The sequence below is a fragment of the Clarias gariepinus genome, chromosome 2, assembly GCF_024256425.1.
Source record: "Clarias gariepinus isolate MV-2021 ecotype Netherlands chromosome 2, CGAR_prim_01v2, whole genome shotgun sequence".
Lineage (NCBI taxonomy): Eukaryota > Metazoa > Chordata > Actinopteri > Siluriformes > Clariidae > Clarias > Clarias gariepinus.
The window spans coordinates 47,201,780-47,224,951 of NC_071101.1; the positions used below are offsets into that span (position 1 = coordinate 47,201,780).

The 23,172-nt window shown below is 42.2% G+C and overlaps 1 protein-coding gene across 17 annotated transcripts in view; it reads right to left on the reverse strand.

The window, feature by feature from the left end:
- The window catches only part of epb41l2 (erythrocyte membrane protein band 4.1 like 2), a 45,578-nt gene extending 23,894 nt beyond the window's left edge, over window positions 1-21,684 (reverse strand). For 16 of the 17 annotated variants that reach the window (XM_053491045.1, XM_053491043.1, XM_053491037.1 and 13 more), the window contains exons 1-4: window positions 21,539-21,684; window positions 9,876-10,021; window positions 9,522-9,755; window positions 9,289-9,438 (exon numbers count right to left, since the gene is read on the reverse strand). In XM_053491045.1, coding sequence (XP_053347020.1) covers window positions 9,289-9,438; window positions 9,522-9,755; window positions 9,876-10,007 — 516 coding nt within the window. In that variant the 5' untranslated portion in view covers window positions 10,008-10,021; window positions 21,539-21,684. Of the gene's footprint in view, window positions 1-9,288; window positions 9,439-9,521; window positions 9,756-9,875; window positions 10,022-18,270; window positions 18,411-21,538 lie in introns of those variants that run through there. The other variant, XM_053491030.1, reaches the window with a different exon arrangement.
- Between the last annotated feature and the right edge of the window lie 1,488 nt (window positions 21,685-23,172).

A 23,172-nucleotide genomic window follows, 5' to 3' on the forward strand; every position in this document is an offset into this window, starting at 1 on the left:
ATAAATAACACGCCGGGTTCTAGAACTTAACCATTTCTGTGGTAACGGTATGTTCATTGTTTGAAAGTTTTCAGCTAGCTGCGTGTTCACTACCTTTAAGTTAGTAAACTTTATTTTTTATTAGCTATTAGTTGCTATGGAAACATTGCCATTGGTACAATTTCCAAGTGGAGTGAAGTGGAACAGACGCGGGGACGGACCGTAGACGGGTGCCAGATGTTGGCGTCTGTCGGAACGATGTTTCTGTAAAGGCCGCTGCTCGGGCTTTACAATGATGCAGTGTCTGCGGTGTCAGCGCCCTCTCTGCACCACAACAACAGCTTTAGTCAGGACGTGACCGATTCGCTCGGGTCACTCGAGTGGAGTTCTAACACGTTAACCTTCGTTATCATTTCGATAGTAACAGCTCTTTCACACGGGAAGACTCTCAAACTCCTTATTAGTGGACGGAGTCTCCGGTGGTGGACGCTTTCTAATGGTTCAAAGTAAAACATAAAAAGTAGATGCTCTTTTTATTAAATATCGAGTTGTATTCCGTGGCCAATATGCCAACATGCTGCTGAGGTTCAGAGATCAGTAAAGTCTGCTGTACCAGAGAGCAGAGTCGAGACCAGGCAAGGGCCATTAAGGATGGGTAAACACACACACACACACACACACACACACACACACACACTCATACACAAAGCTAATGGATTCTAGGAAAAGCAGTGCTGTATTGATGAGGCAGAACTAGGCCTGGCAGAATTAAGTGCATTAGGAAAACACAAGCTTCAAACACATGGCTCGATTCAATCAATTTAAAAGTGTGTGTGTGTGGGGGGGGGGGGGGAGGCTTCTCCTGGACGTGACCTCTTGCAGAATTTTTTACATAACTATAAAGTGGGCGGGGCAAAACTTGGGATCGGTTATGTGACCCCATACGGTATGTTACCCGGTCCAAAACCAAGCAGAGTGAATACGATGCTAATCTTGCGCTCCCAAACAAAAACAGCGGGTACGTTAGTAATTAGCTTGGTTAACTGTAGCCTGACTGATGAGACTGGACTGCTGGATCTTCTGCTGTATGCATGCACACACGGATCACATGCAGACTGCAGGGATTAATGGAAATGGACAAATCATTACGTCCCTGAACTAGTTATCGAGAACAGATTCAGCCAGAGGGTGTGTTCGTCGTCACGTGTCTGGATGTGAGCGTAGGATGTAATGACCTGTGTTTAAACCCTGATGGTGTGTGTGTGAACAGAGACAGAGCTCTGTTATCTCTCAGACACCCCTTTTGATGGCCCCTTTCTCTCCCTCTCTCACACACACACAGCTGCAGTTCGGGGTGGAGGGCCTGAAGATGTCAGAGCTCAGAAATGAGCTTGAAAAACACACAGGCATGCTGCAGGGACGCCCCCATGCTGATCAGAGGCACAGTGTTGAAACAAGTCTTCAGGGATGAATACTGGCGGAAGGAAAGAGTTGGATAACTGTTGGAGGACAAATGGACAAAGATTAAGGAAGACAGTCTGAGTGATAAACACGGTGTTCAGGCACAGGCTTCGTTCTTGGACTGAGTCTGAGGCCCAGATAAAGGAGGACTGTTGGGGTTTTCCAGTGAAGAGTGACGTCACACACACAGCCTGCTGGGACGAGACTGTGAGGACACAAAGCACTGCAATTGGCCAAGACATTCCCCCTCTCTAAAACTTTATGATGTAATGGTGTTATGAAAGAAACACCACAAGAGTCTAAATGTTACTTGACGGAATTATGAGGGGTGGAAAAGAAAAAAGGCAAAAGAGATTAAGAAAAGTAAAAGAACAGACATGATGCATCCTACCATCTGAAAAACAGACCCAATCACATCCTTTCAAAGAGATCAACTAACACCTGACCAAACAGCAAATGCTCAATTATTGTCCACTCAAGGACCCTAAAATGTCAGGGACCTATCAATATCTGGCAAAAAAAAAAAGAAAATTAGAGGGACCCCGTCAATGTCTATCGTTATATATATATATATATATATATATATATATATATATATATATACACACACACATATATACACAAAAAAAGAGGTGGAACCCTTTTGGAGTCCGCCAAAAAAAGGTGGGACCCCATTGGCACCCCTGGAAAATAGGGGAGGGAGCCCCCAAGTGTCCACCCAAAAAGGGCGGAGACCTTCTGCGTCTACTCAAAAAAAGGAACCAATGTAGTCTAGAGCCAAATAGCATCGCTCACAAGAGATGGTCATGTCCACTCAAGGGTGCCCAATGGCCTGTACTCCCAAAGGAAACCAATCTCACCCACTTAAGAATGACTGACTCGCTCACAGGAGACCGATCACACCATGTGTGATAGGGGGACTAGTGAGTGTAGAGTTTACACAAGTGAGGTAACTGGTATCCACTTACAGAAAAACAAATCACAGCCACTCAAAAGAGACTAATCAACTCAGGACGCAGAAACGGTGCCTGCTCAAGGGAAACCGGTGGCGTCTGCTCGAGAAACAACCAACGACTTTCACTCCAGAGGCATCGATTACATCCGCTGCAGAAAAACTAAATCACGTCTACTCATGGGAGACCGACTGCATCCACTGAAGGAGGACTAATAATCCCATGTTGTGCGTCAGGCAGTTTGTCAAGTGTCTGGAAATCATCATGTTTTAGTCTGTGTGTGAGGCAAATGCATCGCTGCAGGAAACATTGTAATGTTCGGAAAACTTCACAACACAACATAAAATAAATCACAGCTGAGTGCGCGCGCGCGCACAAACGCACACACACACCTGTTCCACCTGTTCGGCTTGAACTCTCTTGCACACTAGAGTGAAATAATGATGAGGTAACTGTACACCACATACATGGGGTTATTTAAGCTCTCGTGTTGTGCATGAGGTGTTTTAAAGAGTCTGTATTCACTTAAACAAGGATTAATCAGTGACTAGTGTGTGTGTGTGTGTGTGTGTGTGTGTGTTCCGGGTGGATCGGCTGGAACAAAAGCTTTTAGTGAAGCATCAGCGCTTTTTTTGAACAAGCAATGGAACAAAAAGAGTTTTGTTAAAACAGCATAGAGGCCACAATAGCAAACCGCACACTCAGCTCTAACCATAACACACACACACACACACACACACACTAGCCTGACCCAGCAGACAGAAACAATAGGGTCCGTCTGTATGTGACAAATCATAACAACATGTCTAAGTTTATAGATAATATTCATAGAGGCCTTGATTTTACAAGCAGAAAAATAGAATGCTAACTAGTTTCACACAACTGTATCTAACTCTCCATACCACACAAAGCCACGCCCATCTGTCCAACTCAAAGCCACCACCCACCTGTCCCACTCAAAGTCAAGGGCACCTGCACCACTTGAGGTCATGCTCAAGCATCACATCATCAAAACCAACCTTCACACCTGCAGTGACCCGACTACACAAAACCATGTCAAAATCCGTCCCTCTCCAAGTCAGAACGTTCCAGCCGACTCATCTGTCCCACCAGAGGACAAGCCCTTCTGAAGCCACCTAATATCAGTCTCCCCAAAGACATGCTCATCTAAAGACAACTACACATCAGTCTCCCCTAAAGACACACGTATCTGTCCCACCTGAAGTCATGTAAACATCAGTCTTCCCTGAGGACATGCCCATCTGTCTCATCTGATGCCACCTAACGACCAGTCTTTCCTAATGTCATTCCCATCTGTCCCACCCACATCCATCTAAAGGTACCAAAAGACCCACATCTCCCCTAAGGACTCAAAAACTGTCCTACCAGAATCCACCTACTTACAAGTCTTCTTTAAAAGGCACACTCATCTGTCCCACTCAGTATCAATTTCCCCTGAAGAAACTCCCATCTAATGTAAGTCTCCCCTAAATGCATGCCCATCTAAGACCACCAACAATTAGTCTGCCCCAGGAGACACGACCATCTGTCCAATCTAAAGCCACCGAACATCAGTCACCACACCATCTAAAATAAGGCTCCCCATAAAACATTCTCATGTAAAGCCACCTAAATATTAGTCTCTACTGAGGACACATGCATCCGTCTCACCTGATTCCACCTGCTTTTAAGTCTTATTTGAAGAGACACCTGTCCCACCTGAAGCCACTCAACAATCACTCTCCCCTAAAGAGACACGCCCATCCGTCCCACCTGAAGCCACCAAACATCAGTTATTCATAAAAACGTGATTATTTGTCCTATCATCTAATCATTAGTGTACCTGAAAAACACGCCCATCTAAAGCCACCTAAGCAGTCATCCCTAAAGACAGACCCATGTCTCCGCCTAAAGCCACCTAAACATTTATTCCATCGAAAGACACACACCTGTCTTTAATGTACACATGACCATCTGTCTCCCTGAAGTTACAACCATCTGTCCCAAAAGTTCAATATCAACCTCCATGTCCATCCATCTCTCCTGAACAATCAGTCTCCCCTAAATAGATCTAAAGCTATTAAAATATTAGTCTCCCCTGAGGACACACCCATCTTTCCCACCTGAAGCCACTAAACATCAGTCACCCCTGAGGATACACCCATCTAAAGCCACATAAATATTAGTCTTTCTTGAAGACATACTTATCTAAAGGCACCTTAACATCAGTCGTCCCTGAAGACACATGCATCTGTCCCACCTGAAGCCACCTAAACATCAGTCTTCCCCCGAGGACATGCCCATTTGTCCCACCTGACATCAGTCTACACTGAAGACACATCCATCTAAAAGCACTTAAACATTAGTGTCCCCTAAAGACCCACATCTGTCCCACCAGCTCATTTGAAGACACGCCCATCTATCCAACCAAAAAACCACCCAACACCAGTCTCCCTCGAAGACGTGAACACATCCTACCTTAAACCATTTAAATCATCAGAGGTCCATAAAGCCACGTCTAGCCAAAGCCAACTAAACACCAGGCTCCCCTGAGAACACGCCCATCTCTCCCACCTAAAGACACACACACAGCTCTTAAATGTACACACTCTTATCGGTCTCCCTGAAGTCATAAACCTTTGTCCCAAAAGTCTGATGCCAACCCCCGTTTTCGTCCGTCCATCCCTCTCTCCGGAACTCACAACCATCTTTTGCTTTCGAAGACACTTGGCGGTTCATACCACATGAAGTCACGCCCATTTCTCCAACTCATAACCACACTCACTACTCCTAGTCAAAGATGAGTCAAGACAAGCTATCCCCTACCAGAAGAAGGGACTGTGCTGTTTAGCATTATCTCTCTCACAAACATGTCAGCTGGTAACCGAATTCCTAACTCAGCACCCTCATTAATCCCATAAAAGCACTTCACTCACACACACACACGGCCCAGTGACCGATGTCCTGTCCTCAGTCTCGGAGATAATCATTACTCTGACATTGTGAAGACGCGCCACGTGATATACATGCTGCAAAGTGCTGTATTCTGTAATGTTTGTATAGGACTCCTGCCAACAATGTGTCTCTCTCTCTCTCTCTCCCTCTCTCGCGCACACACACACTCAGAGAATATTATTATGCCGTTTACAACTTCCTTTGCTGTCTGTCATAAACAGAACAGTCATGAATGAGTTTCCACTCAGCAGCCAGACGAAGAGTCGAACTCGAACCGGTTTCTACAGCAACAGCTTCTTGCATGTTCATGTTAGCATGTTCTTTGTAGCGTTACGTGTGGTTTATTATGTTTACATTGAGCAGAGCGGGTTAGCGTGTGTACTCGCCATCTGCATGACGCTCTCCAAGTGAGCAACCCATCGTTTTTATTTTTTTTTGTTTCAGTAAGCAAGGAGCTCGCTGGTTGGAACATAAGCACAGAGAAATCGTTTAATTTTGTGGTTGCTTAGCAACAGTGGCCTTTAATGATTTTACATCGAGATCTATTTGATTTGTATGCAAATTATTAAAGAATTTAATCCTTTTCTTATTTTTAAAGGGTTATAATTTTAAATTATTAAAGGGTTTAATAATTTTGGAGGAGTTTCAGGAACTCTCTTAGAAATGTTTGCTTTTGAAGTTCAGGACATTTCGCAAGCCTTCAGGAATCTTTTCAAGAACCCAGGAACAGCTTTTTAGAAAAGTAAAATCTTCAAAGTATTCAGATATCTCTTTATGAATTGTGGAACTTTTTGTTTTTCAGAGACTTTTTCAGCTTTTCAGGAGCTCAAACTGTTCTCAAGATCACAGGGAGTCATTCAGGAATCGGGGAAAATGCTAAGCAACATTTGGATTTTAGGTTTTAGGGACCTTTTGTTCGTCCAGAATCATTTTGAAGTATTCAGGAACCTTTTCAGGAACATTTCTTTGGGGGAGGAACTCTGGATATTTATTTGTCCAAAACCCAAACATTTGTTTCCTGGCCCTGAGGTCGCTCAAAATGTTCTCGAGATCCCAGAAACATGCTAAGAAATCAGTTTAGTTTAGAAAACTGTGCAAGAGCTAAGAAACTTTTTTTTTTTTTTTTTAAAGAAAAACCTTTTGTCGATCAGCTTGTATACCATTATTGTTTGTTGCTAGGCAACTGCTTGTATCAGAGATGAGTAAACATGGAGACGGTCTAAAGCACAACTCAGACGTTATAAGTAACATGCGTGAGGGTTTTAGGCAAGCTTTTGAGTTTGCAGTTTTCAGCACAGGCTACAATGTTATTGTCATGTGACCAGATAATGATCAAGTGTGGCCACGCCCCCCCTGAGAAACACAAGACAAAGTGTAAATGCAGAAGTGGGGGAGGGGGGGCATGCATTCAACCATAATAAACTTCCTCATCACATACATACACAAAAAGAACAATGAATCAGACAAAGCTGATGAATGATAAACAAGGGACAAGGAACAAACACACACACACACACACACACACACACAGCACTGTAAATACAGTACAGAAATACAAATGTCATATTCAGAAGGAGACTCTGGAGTTTTAATCTTTAAATAAAGTGAAATAAATGCCTTCAGAAACACAGGCACTCTTAGGATAAGACTTTGAAAGCTCCAATCAAACTAATAAAAATGCAGGAACTGTTCTGGGGAACCAGGAACTTTTTGCAACCCATTTTTTTTATGGGAACCCAGGAATGTTTGTTGGACATCACCCAGTTACAAAGAACAAATAACTTTTTCTGGGGAACTCAAGAGCTTTATTTGGGGAACGCCAGCACATTTATGGAAACCCAGGAACAACTTCTGGGAGTCCATGAACATACAAGAACCCAGAAATGTTTTTCTGAAGGCAGAAAATCTTTTGTGGGGGACTTGGTACTTTATTTGTTTTTTTTGTTTTTTTTGGTGGGGGGACGGGGGGGCTTAAGCACTTTATTTTTATGGGACTTTGACGTTTTTGGGGTCTTAGGCACTTTATTTAGGAACCTATGAACTTTTCTGGGGGGAACCCAGGACCCTCTTGACCGGGAACCCACATATGTTGTGAGGAATCTTTTTACAACTTGGAAAACATTCGTTAGCAGCCAGGAAACACTTCAGGAACTGGAACTGTTTTTAAGTCTCAGGGAATCAAAAGCAGTGTTAAAGTTCATCATTCCACAGAAGGGTTTAGCGTGGCCACTGCTGATTTAAGTGATAAAGACGTGTAGTGGCATGCTGTTATTTCCTACCTCTTGCTCTTTCATCTTTTTTCTTTTGTGTCCTTGTGCCCACACACACACAAACAAATACCATAGTGTTGTGTACAACACCGCAACAAACTTAGATAAACTGGGATAAAACAATTTTATGAAAATTATAGCACAAACATTAACAACACAACAAGACAAAAACAAGAAACTTTTAAACATTGTTAATGGTAAATGTCTTGTAGCTAATTAGGAACCTTTGCAAGAACCCAGGAACTGCTGTTGGTGCAATCTTAAATAAATTCGTTTTCTTTTTAAAAAAAAAAAAAAAAAGAAGTATCAACTTATGAAATCATTGTAGATTTTCCTGAAAGATCGTCTTTCAAGAGGAAACAATTCCTGTAACTACTCTTTTTAGGACTTTTTAGAAAATTCTGCACTTGCTCAGGAAACTTTTCAGGAGCCTTCCAACGGCTTTCAGTAAACCTGCAAAGCCTTATTGGAATTTTTCAAGAAGATTTTTGAAGAACCTTTCAAGGCATACAGTAACTTTTTCTCCCCACAGGAACCCATACAACTATTTCAAGGACTATGTTCTGTTCAGTATATTTTGTGCAAGAACTCAGGAACTTCATTGGGAACCCTGTTTTAGGAGGTTTTTACTTTGATAAGGAAACTTTTCAGGAGGTAAGGAATGTCTTAGGAAACGCTGGAACTCTTAGGATATTTTTTTTTTCTTTCTTTCATTTAAGAAAGTGCTTAGGAACCTTTTCAAGAAAACAGAATAAAAAAATTTCCCCCACAGAAAACTTCAAGCAAAACAAAATGTGTAAGCGCTCAGGAACCTTTTCAGGATTTTCTACTGCTTTCAAGACCACAGGAACTGATTTAGTTCAGATCAGTTTCAAAGCATTCTAGAACATTTTTACAAACCCAATGAAACTCGATGAATTCAGGACTTGCTTTCAGAGACTACGTTTTAAAGAACTCGTGGAATTGTTTTTATACGTTTAGAAACTTTTGCTAGATTTCAGTCACCCAGCAAATGCTTCACCTTACATAGACGTTTCTTCATTTAGGAAATTTTGCTAGAATTTAGGAACCTTTTCAGGAGACAAGGAACCGTTTTACAAAACCAGGAACTCTTATGGTTGTTTTTTTTTATGTTCAAGAAATTTCTGTTCAAGAACCTTATGAGGCATGGAAGAACTTCCCTTTCAAGGATCTTTTTAAAAGTTTAGACATACGTCTTCGAGCTCAGGATGCTTTTGATAAATTCATACTGCATTTAAGACCAGCGGATCTGGTTCAGGAACTGTTTTACTTCATAACATTTATGGATGTGATTGGGAACCTTTTCAGGAACCAGGTTAACCTGGTTTGTGTTTCAAGAACCACGGGAACCTTCATCAAGAACCATGGGAACCTTCATTAAGAACCAAGGTAACTCTTTTTTTTGGGGATTCTGGGGAAATCTCAAGAAAGTTCTTAGAAATGTGTAAGTAACCTTTTTTTAGAAACTTTTTAAAAAACTGATTCGGGAAACTTTTAGTCTTGAAATATTTTGCAAGAACCTTTTCAGAAACTTTTTTTAAATTTTTTTTTTTATTAATTATTCTAACAGCTTCAGTTCTTTTTGGGAACAAAGGGCCAACACTAGAGACTCCTTACCTAAATAAACACACACACACTCGGCGACTCACCTCGATCTCACACTGGAACTGGTTCCCGTCCAGCAGGGTCACATGACACACCACCATCTTCATCTTCTTCACCTTCGGTTTGTGCGGAATCACGACGGCGGTGTCCTCTCCGTCTCCGCCTTTCTTCTCAGACTCTGCCTCTTTCGCTGGCTACACACAGACACACACACACTTATGGTATCAAATCATCTGCTATCAAAACCAGTGGGAGTTAAAAGGTCGCGACCTCTCACCTGCGTCTCCGTGCTGCACACCGAGTTCTGCTCGTCTTTCCTCTCGGGTGCCGCGCCCTCTCCTTTAGGCTCCTCCTCTTCCTGTGTCTGAGTGGGCGTGTCCTTAGACTCCACTTGGCTGAGGGATTTTTGCCGTTTGCCCCATGAGGGCAGGAAGCGAGAGATGCCCTTGTCCTTCTTCTGACTGCTGGAAGGGGAGGGGCTTGTGGGCTCGACAGGCTCCGCCTTCGCGTCCTGTAAAGACAGGAGTCAGCGCAAGCACTATAATATCTACAAGTTGGATAGACTAACCCAGCGATGACATCATAGGTGGTCATGTGACCGATTTGAGCCAATAGAACGGCGTCACTTTACCTCAGGGTTCTCCGAAGCGGGCTGAGGCTCCGTGTCCGGGTTCTGCGCGCTCTCTCCGGGGGCTTCGACCTGCTGCTCCTCCGGCTCCGGATCCGTCTTCACCTCCGCCTCTGACCCCGCCTCTGTCGTCATGGCAACCAGTCAGACTGAACAAGAGAGAGAGAGAGAGAGAGAGAGAGAGAGAGAGAGAGAGAGATGCTGATTCATGACGGCAGGCTTTAACTAACATAACAAAAGATAACCGAGATGACTCTTAAACATACATGTCTTTAAACAGACACACACACACGTGCTTACCAGAGCAAACAATCAGCAGAAACAAAAATAACTTCACTTTAAATGTCTGAACCACATCAATGCAGAGATCATCCCTTTGTTATAGAACTGCATTCAGTGTACAGACACACCTACAACACACACAAACACACACAGGGCACGTCTAGACTAAAGCTCAGTGTGCTTTGTGTGATTGATGTGAATAATATTCTCCTGTTGCCGTATTACACAGCTGTGTGTGTGTGTGTGTGTGTGTGTGTTTCATTCCTAAATGTCTTTAATCTTTTGAGTGTTTTCAATTAATGGTATAAACTAAAGGTTTATCATCTACAGAGAGAGAGAGAGAGAGAAAAAGGGACGGGAAGAGACAAGGACAGAGAAAACTGGAGACAAACAGACAAGGGAGAGAAAAAAACAGAGACAAAGGTGAAGTCCGGCAGACAGACAGACAGAGCATGAGACAAACCGAGAATAAGAGACAGACAGAACATGGGACAGACAAACATACAGACAGAGCGGGCAAGCATGAGAGACAGATGGATCATAAGAGAGTCAGACAGACAGACAATCGGACAGAGCATGATGCAGACAGACAGAAGACCGAGCGTGAGACAGAGACAGACAGACAGACAGACAGACAAAGCGTGAGACAGACAGACAGACAAAGCGTGAGACAGACAGACAGACAGACAGACAAAGCGTGAGACAGACAGACAGACAGACAGACAGACAAAGCGTGAGACAGACAGACAAAGCGTGAGACAGACAGACAGACAAAGCGTGAGACAGACAGACAGACAGAGCGTGAGACAGACAGACAGACAGAGCGTGAGACAGACAGACAGACAGAGCGTGAGACAGACAGACAGACAGAGCGTGAGGCAGAGACAGACAGACAGACAGAGCGTGAGGCAGACAGACAGAGACAGAGCGTGAGACAGACAGACAGAGACAGAGCGTGAGACAGACAGACAGACAGAGCGTGAGGCAGAGACAGACAGAGCGTGAGGCAGAGACAGACAGACAGACAGAGCGTGAGGCAGAGACAGACAGACAGACAGAGCGTGAGACAGACAGACAGAGCGTGAGGCAGACAGACAGACAGACAGAGCGTGAGGCAGACAGACAGACAGACAGAGCGTGAGGCAGAGACAGACAGACAGACAGAGCGTGAGACAGACAGACAGACAGACAGAGCGTGAGACAGACAGACAGACAGAGCGTGAGGCAGAGACAGACAGACAGACAGAGCGTGAGGCAGAGACAGACAGACAGACAGAGCGTGAGACAGACAGACAGACAGACAGAGCGTGAGACAGAGACAGACAGACAGAGCGTGAGACAGAGACAGACAGAGAGCGTGAGACAGAGACAGACAGAGAGCGTGAGACAGACAGACAGACAGACAGACAGACAAAGCGTGAGACAGACAGACAGACAGAGCGTGAGGCAGACAGACAGACAGACAGAGCGTGAGGCAGAGACAGACAGACAGACAGAGCGTGAGGCAGAGACAGACAGACAGACAGAGCGTGAGACAGACAGACAGACAGAGCGTGAGGCAGAGACAGACAGACAGACAGAGCGTGAGGCAGAGACAGACAGACAGACAGAGCGTGAGACAGACAGACAGACAGACAGAGCGTGAGACAGAGACAGACAGACAGAGCGTGAGACAGAGACAGACTGAGAGCGTGAGACAGAGACAGACAGAGAGCGTGAGACAGACAGACAGACAGACAGACAGACAGACAAAGCGTGAGACAGACAGACAAAGCGTGAGACAGACAGACAAAGCGTGAGACAGACAGACAGACAGAGCGTGAGGCAGACAGACAGACAGACAGAGCGTGAGGCAGAGACAGACAGACAGACAGAGCGTGAGACAGACAGACAGACAGAGCGTGAGGCAGAGACAGACAGACAGAGCGTGAGGCAGAGACAGACAGACAGACAGAGCGTGAGGCAGAGACAGACAGACAGACAAAGCGTGAGACAGACAGACAGACAGACAGAGCGTGAGACAGAGACAGACAGACAGAGCGTGAGACAGAGACAGACAGAGAGCGTGAGACAGAGACAGACAGACAGACGGACAGACGTTGCTCTGAATGTGAGAGTTTCAATAAGACACAGTGATGGTGTGATACGGGTCAAAGCACCGTAGTGTAAATAACTGTATTACTATAAATCACACACACACACACACACACACACACACACAGCTTGTACTGTAGAGTAGTCCTGAGCACTGCAGTGACCTCTCTCTCTCTCTCACACACACACACAGATTAGATTAGAGTCTAACCGCATTAGTGTGAGATCTGATTAAGATTCCTATAGCAGCTGTTCCTCCTCTCTCTCTCACACTCACACACACGCGGGGCGAGAGCTCATCCCCATCCGAGACAAAGGACCCGTGGAACTCAAACACCACACACTCTGACTCAGGGTAAACCGGGGGCAATTAGTGGGGTCAAAGGTCAAACAAACAAACAAACAAACAAACAAACAAACAAACAAACAAACACTTCTGTTTTCATCTCGGTTCAGGACACGACATGGCTCCTCCTCCTCCTCCAGTCAGGGGGACGTAAAGCTCCTCCCCCTCCTTTTGATGGGAGATCTAACCCCGCCTCCTCCTCAGGCTCCTCCTCCTCAGGCTCCTCCTCCACCATATTCCTTTAACATTTTTGTATACCCCCCCCCCCCTCTGTTTTTTTTTCACATATCTCCATAGCGGTTTCCGTACTGGGCCTTAATCACCCGCGCTGTTATTCACGTACACAGCTGTTTATCTACATAATGATTTATGTACTAATATATTATCTCGCATGTTTGTTTATTACCCAGTCGGTTTGTTTATCCACACACACGCTCTCTCTCTCTCTCTGCTCTGGGTCTCATCAGGTTTCCGGGACAACGCCAGTCTGAGTATCGCCACCCACAGAGGTAACAAAGGCCCCCCCCCCACACACACACACACACACACAGAGTGATGTTTAGTAGAGTGGAACTAAACGTCTCCGTGAATAATGTGGACACGACAGCAGCACGCTCCACACATACATTATTCAACACACACACTTTAACAGACACACGTGTCTGTGTGATTGTGTGTGTGAGACTTTTCCCCTCACTGAACAGCAGTGGAAAAATCGCAGCAGGGTCGCCCGAGTGCAGACGTCCACTTCTCTCTGAAGCGACCCGGCGTTCTGCGCTCTGATTGGTCAGGTAGTGCTGAGTAGTTTCCTGTCTTTAAGAGCAGTGAAGCTGCAGATCACACAGCGTTCACTTAATGCATGCTCTGTGTGTGTGTGTGTGTGTGTGTGTGTGTACACAGATGTCCAGATGTTGTTTACGTAGATTCCATCTGGACACTGGAGAAAACCTAATGACGTCCAAATATGACATCATCACACACACCCAGAACCGGACCTCCACCCCTCATCTGGACCATACACACACACACACACACACACACAGGCCAAGTTTACTACACCACTAACTCACTCATCATGTGGACTACATAAAACATTTTCACAACAAACACACAAAAAAAAAAAAAAAATTCCAGATTTATTTATTTATTTATCTAATTTGTGGGCTTTATATATTTATCCCAGCAATATATATATTTTTATTTATAAATTAAATATAAATTGTATTTTTATTGTATTAAGTTAAATTACTTTATTTTCTTTTTTTTTCTATTTATCAACAAGAATAATAAATTTTTTAGACGATTAAAAAACAAAAATAAATCAACAAAAAATAATTAAAAAGAAAAGCATTTATTTCGCACAGTTCTTTAAATATATGTATTTAAATTATGTTTTATGATTCATAATAGAAACTACAGTTTGTCAAAAGGACGAGTAATTTAATTTAAATATTAAATTATTAAAACGTAGATAAATGAATAAACAAACTAGATTTTTTCAATGTAGAAAATTGTGGCCTTTAATTTTTTCCCGCCGAAAGCCCTCCTGCACTTCTTGACGTCTTGCACGTTTTCGGCTTCGTTCACAAACTTTCAGCAATATGTTACTTCTTTAGTAATACATTCATCTGCTTATCTTATTTATATTTAAATGTTTAATGATTTAATACATTTTAAGATGTAAATTAATTATTTAAATGTCTTCCTTCCTTTTTAATTTACAGACGAGAAAACTAAAAATCTATATCAAATATAAAAAAATCTAAGCACTTTTTTTGCAAAATTATTTAAATATATTTACCTATATTAAAACGGTTTACAGCTCAGAAACTGTAGTTTGTCGAAACGATAAAACAATTTAAATCAAGTTTACCAATCTGATAAAAAAAAAACCGTAAAGGAAATACATTAAAAAAAAGTACTTTTTTTTTATTATTTTTAAATCTAAATGATCAGTTAGAAAAAGAATAAAAATAATTTTTGCACTTTGATTTATAGCCATTTTCACAAACTTCCAGACAGCTTCTTTTATTAATTTATATTAAATAATCAATATAAAATAAGTAAAAATAAAAGCATCAATTTTGCACAGGTTTCTTATTTATTTATTTTTTTTTAATTCACGAAACTATATATTAATTATATAGGATGTTATAAAGATAAAGGAATCAATTGAAATTTCATATTGGAAGCTTGTAAGTTTACCAATCTGAAAAAAATTAATGTGGTTAAAATTATATTAAAATAATATACAAATAATAATAATAATAATAAGTCAATAAATAAATAAATGGCATCTTGTTGTAGAGCCGTGTGGTGAAAGCATTTTGTGACATCACATCATAAAACACACGTAATCGGCCACATCTTTTACACACCGTTCCTTCTACCTGCGAGAAATCATTACAAGCGCAAAATCTAAACGCTACAGGGAGGATCGGCGCTAGTAGCCCGAGGGGGCGTGGCTTAAAGGAGCACCTCGTTACCATGACATTTTTTTAGAAACACTTTCCAACGGGAGCTTGTGGTGATGAGATGTAAGCCCGGGTCTGTTTATCAGACGAGTTAATCAGAAAAAAAACGGAACTTGGTGACGTCGTGTCGCTCGAAATCCACGTTCTCTCTCTCTCTCACACACACACACACACACACACACACATACTGACTCCGACATACGTAGGCCTAGAGTGTGAAGCTTAGAAACACGAGATTACAGGATTACACACACACACACACACACACACACACACACACACACACACACACACATATATATGTACGTTACATCACGCAGTGACACAGATACAGGCATCACACAGCTAATGACACACTGACGTCTACACTGAAATATAATTAGTCACGTTCTTAACACATTTTTCACACTTAAAATTGATTGCGAAAATGTAGCATTTTGTCAGCGAAATGTAAACAAGGATAAAGTGATAAAACAGTCAGACGTCATCCTGAACCCTGGGTATCTTTTGTTCAGGTTCAATTCTTTTCAAACACAATAGGGCTTGAAAGTCTGCTTTTGTTCACTAGATCAACTTGTTTTATTTAAGACTCTGTTTTCAACTGCTAGATCATGTTTCATTTGCAAAGTGGGCGTTCTATGGCCAAGTCCGCTTGCGTTCGAAAAATTAAACATCAAGCGGCTAGGTCCGCTTTCGTTTGCAAAGTCGTCGTTCTATAGCAGGATCTGCCTTCATTCGCAAATTGAACCTGATACAGAGTTAGTTCTGCTTTTGTTTGCAAAGTCAATGTTACATGACCAAGTTGGCGTTCGTTCGCAAATTTAATGGTATATGGCTAGGTCTGTTTTCATTTCCAAAGTCATCGCTTTTTAGCAAGGTCTGTTTTCAGTCGCAAAGTGAGCATTACACAGCAAAGTCCACTTTTTTCGTTTGCAAACTCTGCGTTCTATGGCTAGGTCCGCCTCCGTTTGCCAGATCAGCCTTCTATGGTTTAGACGTCGCTAGAACAACTTATTTTTGTGTAAAACTTGGTTTTCCTTCACCAGGTGAACTTCTGCTGTCTAAGAATCAGTTTTCTTTGCCTGCCGGTCATTTTTCATTCGCTAGTTCCACTTCCGATCACTACGTCAGCTTTGTGTTTTGCTAGTTGAACTTTCTTTCGCTAATTCGGCTCTTACTAGCTTCTAACACCTCATTGACATTTCTAAGGATTCAGAGAGTGTGTAGAACAGTACGGAGCGAGTGCTGTGGCACCGCTTTGCCCCTCTCCTCTTTTGTTCCGCCTCAGTGGACAAAACATCCCAAAAGGTAAGTAACCCAGAGGCTTGGAAGCCCCCCATCGTGACCTTTTAAATCCTCCTACTGCGCCGGCGACAGAGTTTTATTGCTACACAGGTGCATACACGGCACAGCAACCGGTCCCCGGGGTCTCGCACAGCTGGGGCTTAACTCCATGCACACACACACACTGAACATCCAGGCTCGCTCCAGATTTCCATTCTTACTTTACAGACGACCAAAAAAACAAAAAGAAATTCCACTAGGGTTTTCCGCTCTGTAATACAGAGAAATGACGACAAAGCTGGACAACTTGAAAGAACGTGAACGATCAAATTTGTGAAATATGAAATGCCTTTAGAAAAGGGTGTAGCGCAGAAATATTAGAATGAAGACATAATCAGGGACACAACGAGGACGAAGGAACGCCGCTAACCAGAACAGTGTATCCGTAAACCGTAAAAACAAAACCTTTCTATGGTGATAAAACTTATCTGCGTCGTTACAGTTTCATTCAGAGAATACAGGAAGGACACGGACTCGAGTCTTGGTGTTAGGAATGCAACATTTGGAAAACATTTTGCTCCAGAGTTACTTGTGAAGAAGAACTGCTGATTTATTAAAAAAAAATAATAATAATAATTTAAATTTGGTTGCTAACTGAAACCTGAAGTGAAACCCAAGTCGTTGTAGTGTGATCAAACCCAGGGTTTTGGGAATAGACAGGATATCTGGTTCGCATAGTGAAATAAGTAGGTAGGTAATTGTAGCATGATATTATTCTCAAAAATAATCATATCCAGACACCACGAGATCTCATTCTTATACAATCATCCAGCATGACCAATCACAACGAGCCCCATTTCTTCAGAAAGGAACACAAACTCCGGTTCAGACTTGGTGAAACCAACCGCAAACTTTGTTCTCGGGATTAAATATCCACGTGGGTACCAAGTGGTAAGGCACAACAGACCTTTCCTTAACGCTTACACGCTCTGGGAAGATCAGAACGAAGTTGTTCGTAACAATGTTTTCCCAGAGACTCGACAGAAACTTGGGCCTTAAAAGCGATGAACTTTTACCTTTGACTTCAGTCAACACTGGGGGCTGGGGGAGGGTTGCTGGGATAGGGGGGGGAAGGGGTTTCAGAGTCAGGGGTGACAGGGGGGTGGTAGGAAGGAAGTCTGACATACTGACAGACCAGACATTCCCACCAGCAACAGCTTCCCCTTTCTCTCTCTCTCTCGGACTTCCTTATATCTTTCCACTCTCTATCTTGCTTTCTGGCATGGATTCTTTCCATCCATCCCCGTTTCTCCTTCTGTTGTAGGAGCATCCAGGATTCACCAGCATGACAACGAGACAATAAAGCACCCATTCCATGAATGACTCAAACAAGTCCATAACCTTATTACCTTAAACAAGTCCAATTAATCGGGTGACCCCCGCCTTTCAAGCCAACTCGAACAAGCAAACGAGCCATCACACTGGGGACGTCTCTTATCCACTGTGCAAAGTCGTTAAGGTCCCTTCTTGGTGGTGACGACGAGTTCAGAACAAGATCATCAAAGAACGGGTCACCGCGGACCCGCAGCCAACACGTCCTCGAGTGAGGAGTATCCTGATTTAACCTAGATTTGACAATTTTCGGTTAAACCGCGTTGGAGGGGGGTTAAACTTCACAAACAAGCTTGATGCAAGAGAGCGCTAGCGTCAAAGCATTCTCTGTTTTTTAGGAGAACGTGGCATCAATGCTCTGGCGTCGCCCAACACCCAGAATTGAGGCTCGGACAACAGCCGAGTCTGCGCCCACAGTGAGCTCCTGTAAGTTATGCGAAGCATCTGCAGCTTGACTTTATGGTATTTTTATCCTTGTTTGCTTTAGAGAGATATGTTTTCTGTTTTAATGGCTATTTATACTTGCCTTGGGAAGAAGTTGTGTGTTATTTCAAGGCCTGACCACTTTTTAAAAGTCGCATCCAAGAAAAACAAAGCCTCTGCTTGGTATTTCTGCGGTCTTGTACTTAGTTCTGGAGGTTGGTGCCGGTCGGGTCAGAGGAAGAGATGTCTTCACTTCAATAAAAAAATAAATAAAAAAACCTCACTGAGAAAATGAACAGACCTTCGGTTCATATTAATAAAAGCATTAATCGTGAATATTAAGAAGAGAGAATTTTTGAACAGCAGCGAAATTGGCGAGTTCAAAGAAAACAACAACGGAGTGTTCTAAACGCGGAGAAATCCGTTATAGCGTCTGGAGAAGAGAAATGAGAGCAATCATCAGCATGCGTCGGCGCTGACGCCCTCTTCACACCGAGTCAGTGAGATCGAAAGAGAAAGAGAGACAAAAAACATCTGAGGACATGACGGGGCACGGTCGCAGACTGGAGGTGGAGATGACATTTCCTGAGACTCGAGCGATGCTGGAACGCAAACTATGCCATCCTCCATGTGAGAGCCTCTTCTGTTTCCAGTTTAGACCATTAATCAGGGCACAACTCCGGGACTTCAGGGTCTACAGATTTCACTCTAAACAGCATCGCTCAGCTCGCTCACGTTCTTAAATCACTCGTCGATGGAATGGACTACAGCCGGGCAATGCTACGAGGTGATCACATGATGAGGCGCAAAGACATTTCTGTGATGTGTGACAGTTTGATTACTCAAGTAAACCCTGTCGAGTCCTGAAACTATTAAAATCATAAAATAAAACAAACTGATTGGTCAGATTACCAAAGAAAACTAAATTGAAAAAAAAAAAAGAAGCATAAACCTAGAAACTTGGTGTTGGGGGGGGGGGAGGGGGTTGGGAGTAATTAAAGAAAAAGGCAAAAACAAAGTCCTTAAGGTAAAGTCATTAAATTAAAGTAGAAACTGGATCATTAAATGAAAACTGTTAAACTAATCAAGTAATTTCAATACGTAACCATAAGGCCTTAACGTAATATAGAAAATAAACCTGCTAAATAAAAAACCTAAACTGAGTCATTAGATGAAAACATGCAAAGAGATTTACCAAATTAACACAAAAACTAAGTTGTTAAATGAAAAGTGCAAACCAATTTGTAAAATAAAATTCCAGAAACCAATGAGAAAGAAAGCGTAAAGAGTTCTTAAATTAAACATAAACCAAATTAGCTAAAAGACATAAACCATCTTGATAGATTAAAAAACGTGAACCAAGTCGAAAGATAAAAAAAAACTTGTAGTTATAAAAACAAACTGATTACAAATGTAATCCATCTCGATAAATTTGAAAAAAAGTAAAAGAAAAAATGTGAACAAAGTCAATAGATTTTTTTAAATGTCAATTTTAGATTAAACGTAAATGTAAGAAAAGATGAAAAAACAAACTGAGTCAATGAAAAAAAGTTACTTGAAGCCTTAAATTAAAAAATAAGCCGAGTCACAAAAAATAAGTTGTTAAATAAAAACATAAACCAAGTCGTTGATAAAAAAAAAGTAAACAAAGTTGTAATAGAAAAGGAAATTGAGCCATATATAAAAAAAGATAAATAAAAAGCGAAACAAGTGGTTAAAAAAATAATAAACCTAGCTGTTGAGTAAAAGGCGTAAAAATTAATATATTAAATTAAAAAGTAAAAAAAAAAAAAAATCATTAGAAGGGAAACGTAAGTAATTAAAAGTGCAAACAAATCAGCTCAATAAAAAAAAAAAATGTGATGCACAAGGTGTTAAATTTGGTGAGCCCATGTGACTGGACAGCACAACAGTGTGTTCTGCTCCGGGTCAGTCAACCTGCCCCAGCCGGAGACACACGGGGACATCTCTCTCTGTGTCTGTCTCTGGGCCGAACCCGGATAAACTCCCTGCTGCTGTAGGGTCAGTCACCGCGGGGGGCCGAGTTTCACTGGAGCTCTCGCTCGGGGCTCCACACTGGACTCCAGCAGTCAAGCTGTTTTTAACTATGCTTTGGGAAAAAAGCCAAAAACCCCAGATACCCGTTCCGCTCTTTATCCAAACCCAATAACCCCTCCCCCCCGCCCCCGCTGTCTGTCTCACTTTTCTTTTGCTCGAGACGTCTTGCTTTCAAAGAAACTGCACTCCGAATTAATCAGCAGTAAATCGGCCATAAATGTCACTCCAAGGCCTCGGAGTCTCCTGCTGACATCATTAGTGCTGAAGGAGGAGGAGGAGGAGGGGGGGTGATGGGGGATTTGGTGTAGGGGTTAGAGTCGTACCCCAGCACTTTGAGCTTTGTGTGTGTGTGTGTGTAGGGGGTTTTATCAGGAGAGGAAACGTGATGTGACATGTTCCCCTGGTGGCTCGACGTGTTCGGTGTGTGTGACGTGATGTTACATGACCCTCTTCACTCGAAAAAGAGGAAGATCGAGTTTTAGTTCCAAGCTCCAAGTGTGTGTGTGTGTGTGTGTGTGTGTGTGTGTGTGTGTGTGTGTGTGTGTGTGTGTGTGAGAGAGAGAGAGAGAGAGAGAGAGAGAGAGAAAGATTACAGCTTCAGTGCATCAATGTCTCAATTAACCCTGTCTCTCACACACTCACCTGGACACACGTGTGCATTAACATAAATCAGGCACTGACGTCATACAATAACACACACACACACACACACACCTGTAAACACACTCATGCATCCCATAATAATACTTATTTATGTACAAATTAAAGTTTGATTAACATTTTATCAGGCATAAATCGTAATACATTCAAATTCAATGGGTTCGAGTTGTTGTTTTTTTAAACACGTACAGTTGTTAAAATGTATCTTAAATACGACTTTTATCTCTCTAGATAAAAAGACATCTAATAAAGATTCAAAAACTCATAAGAAACCTCTATGATCATGGGCGGCGTCCCAAACCGCGTCGAATCACCCTAGATAGGGTGCGCAGCGCCGCGAGGACGTTCCCTAGAAATCGCACTAAAGTAGGTTTCAGTCGGGTGTTTGAGACAGCGCCCATGACTCCCTCTATTTTAAAGCGTTAAAGCATCACCTGAGACGCCGAACAAACACCTAAACCGGCGTTTTATTCACACATTCACACGCAGCACCGGTTTAACACAAAATTCGCGTTTTACAAACAAAAACAACACCAATAACGTGAACCATTTTAATGTAATTTCACATTATTCGCTTGTCAACCCGCTCCATGTGTGTGTATGTGTGCGTGTGTTTACGCCTTCTGGAAGGATTTTACCCTTCAGCTACATACCTTGTGCTTTCGAGAGGAAATTAATCAACCGCAGAAAGAAATCCGCGATCCGAAACCCTGCAGAAATCCCTCTTTAAAAATCCCCGAGTATTTCCAAACGGAGAAAATGAGAGAGTGAAGGAAAAACCCACCTCCTTCTCTCCAGCTCTGCGGAATACTCCCCGCCCCCTTCACTCCGATTGGACGAGCTCATCGCGAACCCGTTCAAACCATACAAATCCTATTGGGCGTCATTTCTGTCTGTCAACGTAAACCCTGCATTTCTATTGGTTGCCTCCAAAAGTTACCTCCAGAACCCGGAAGTGTGATTCTCAAGCAAACAGCGCCCACTATTGCATAAGAACCTCAACACGCTAAATTAAAAATAAACTAACAATATTAGAAAAAATATATTTTATTTACTGATAAATGTTTTTACATTATAGCAGAACTTTATTTCAATTTTCATGATAAACATGACAAGACAATGCTAGCATCAGTGCTAACAACAAGTGAAGATGACATGGCATAAAAACAACACGGTGACACACATTCTACAATATTGTCACATTTTTAGCTAAAACAAAGAAAAACTGAATTACAAAATTAAAAACACCAACCAGTCTTTTTCTTTTTATTATAAAACGACTAACGTATGTGTTGTTTAATCAGAATCCCTAACATTGGGTTTATCCTCAGGATTTGACTCTCATATTCACCTCATCAGCATTAAAACAGTCAAACTGGGAAATGAACTGATCTAACCATGAATACTTTAATGTGTGTTTAATGGGGGCCTGTAAACGTGATTAAACTGACCAAGAGCAGAAACGTATTTATCCCCTAATTATCTGTGATCAGACACAGCGCTAATGTTTATAACCGGATTAGATGCAGAATCTTTAAAGTTTATGTAAAGAAAAATACAGAGAAGTAGTGAGAGAGAGAGAGAGAGAGAGAGAGAGAGAGTTGAGGGATGTATGTCTGAATGGATGCATAGATTTATATGTATGGATGGATGGATGAAGGGATACATTTTTAGATAAACGAATATATTTATGGATGGATGAATTAATATTTTTATGAATAAATTAATAGATGGATGAACGTATGGATGGATAAGTAGATGGATGGATGGATGGATGGATGGAAAAGTGGATGGATGGATGGATGGATGGATGGATGGATGGAGAACTGGATGGATGGATGGATGGATGGATGGATAGATGTAGAACTGGATGGATGGATGGATGGATGGATGGATGGATGGATGGATGAATGTGAATGGATGAATGAATGGATGAATAAGTGGATGGATGGATGGATGGATGGATGGATGGATAAGTGGATCAAAAGATGGATGGATAACTGAATCAGTAGATGGATGAATAAGTGGATGTATGGATGGATAAGTGCATCAATAGATGGATGGATGGATGGATAAGTAGATGGATGAATAAGTGGATGTATGGATGGATAAGTGCATCAATAGATGGATGGATGGATGGATAAGTAGATGGATGAATAAGTGGATGGATGGATGGATGGATGGATGGATGGATGGATAAATTGCTGGGTGGATGAATGGTGGATGGATGAATGGATGGATGGGTTGAGATGAATGAAATGATTTATGAATAAATTATGGGTGAATA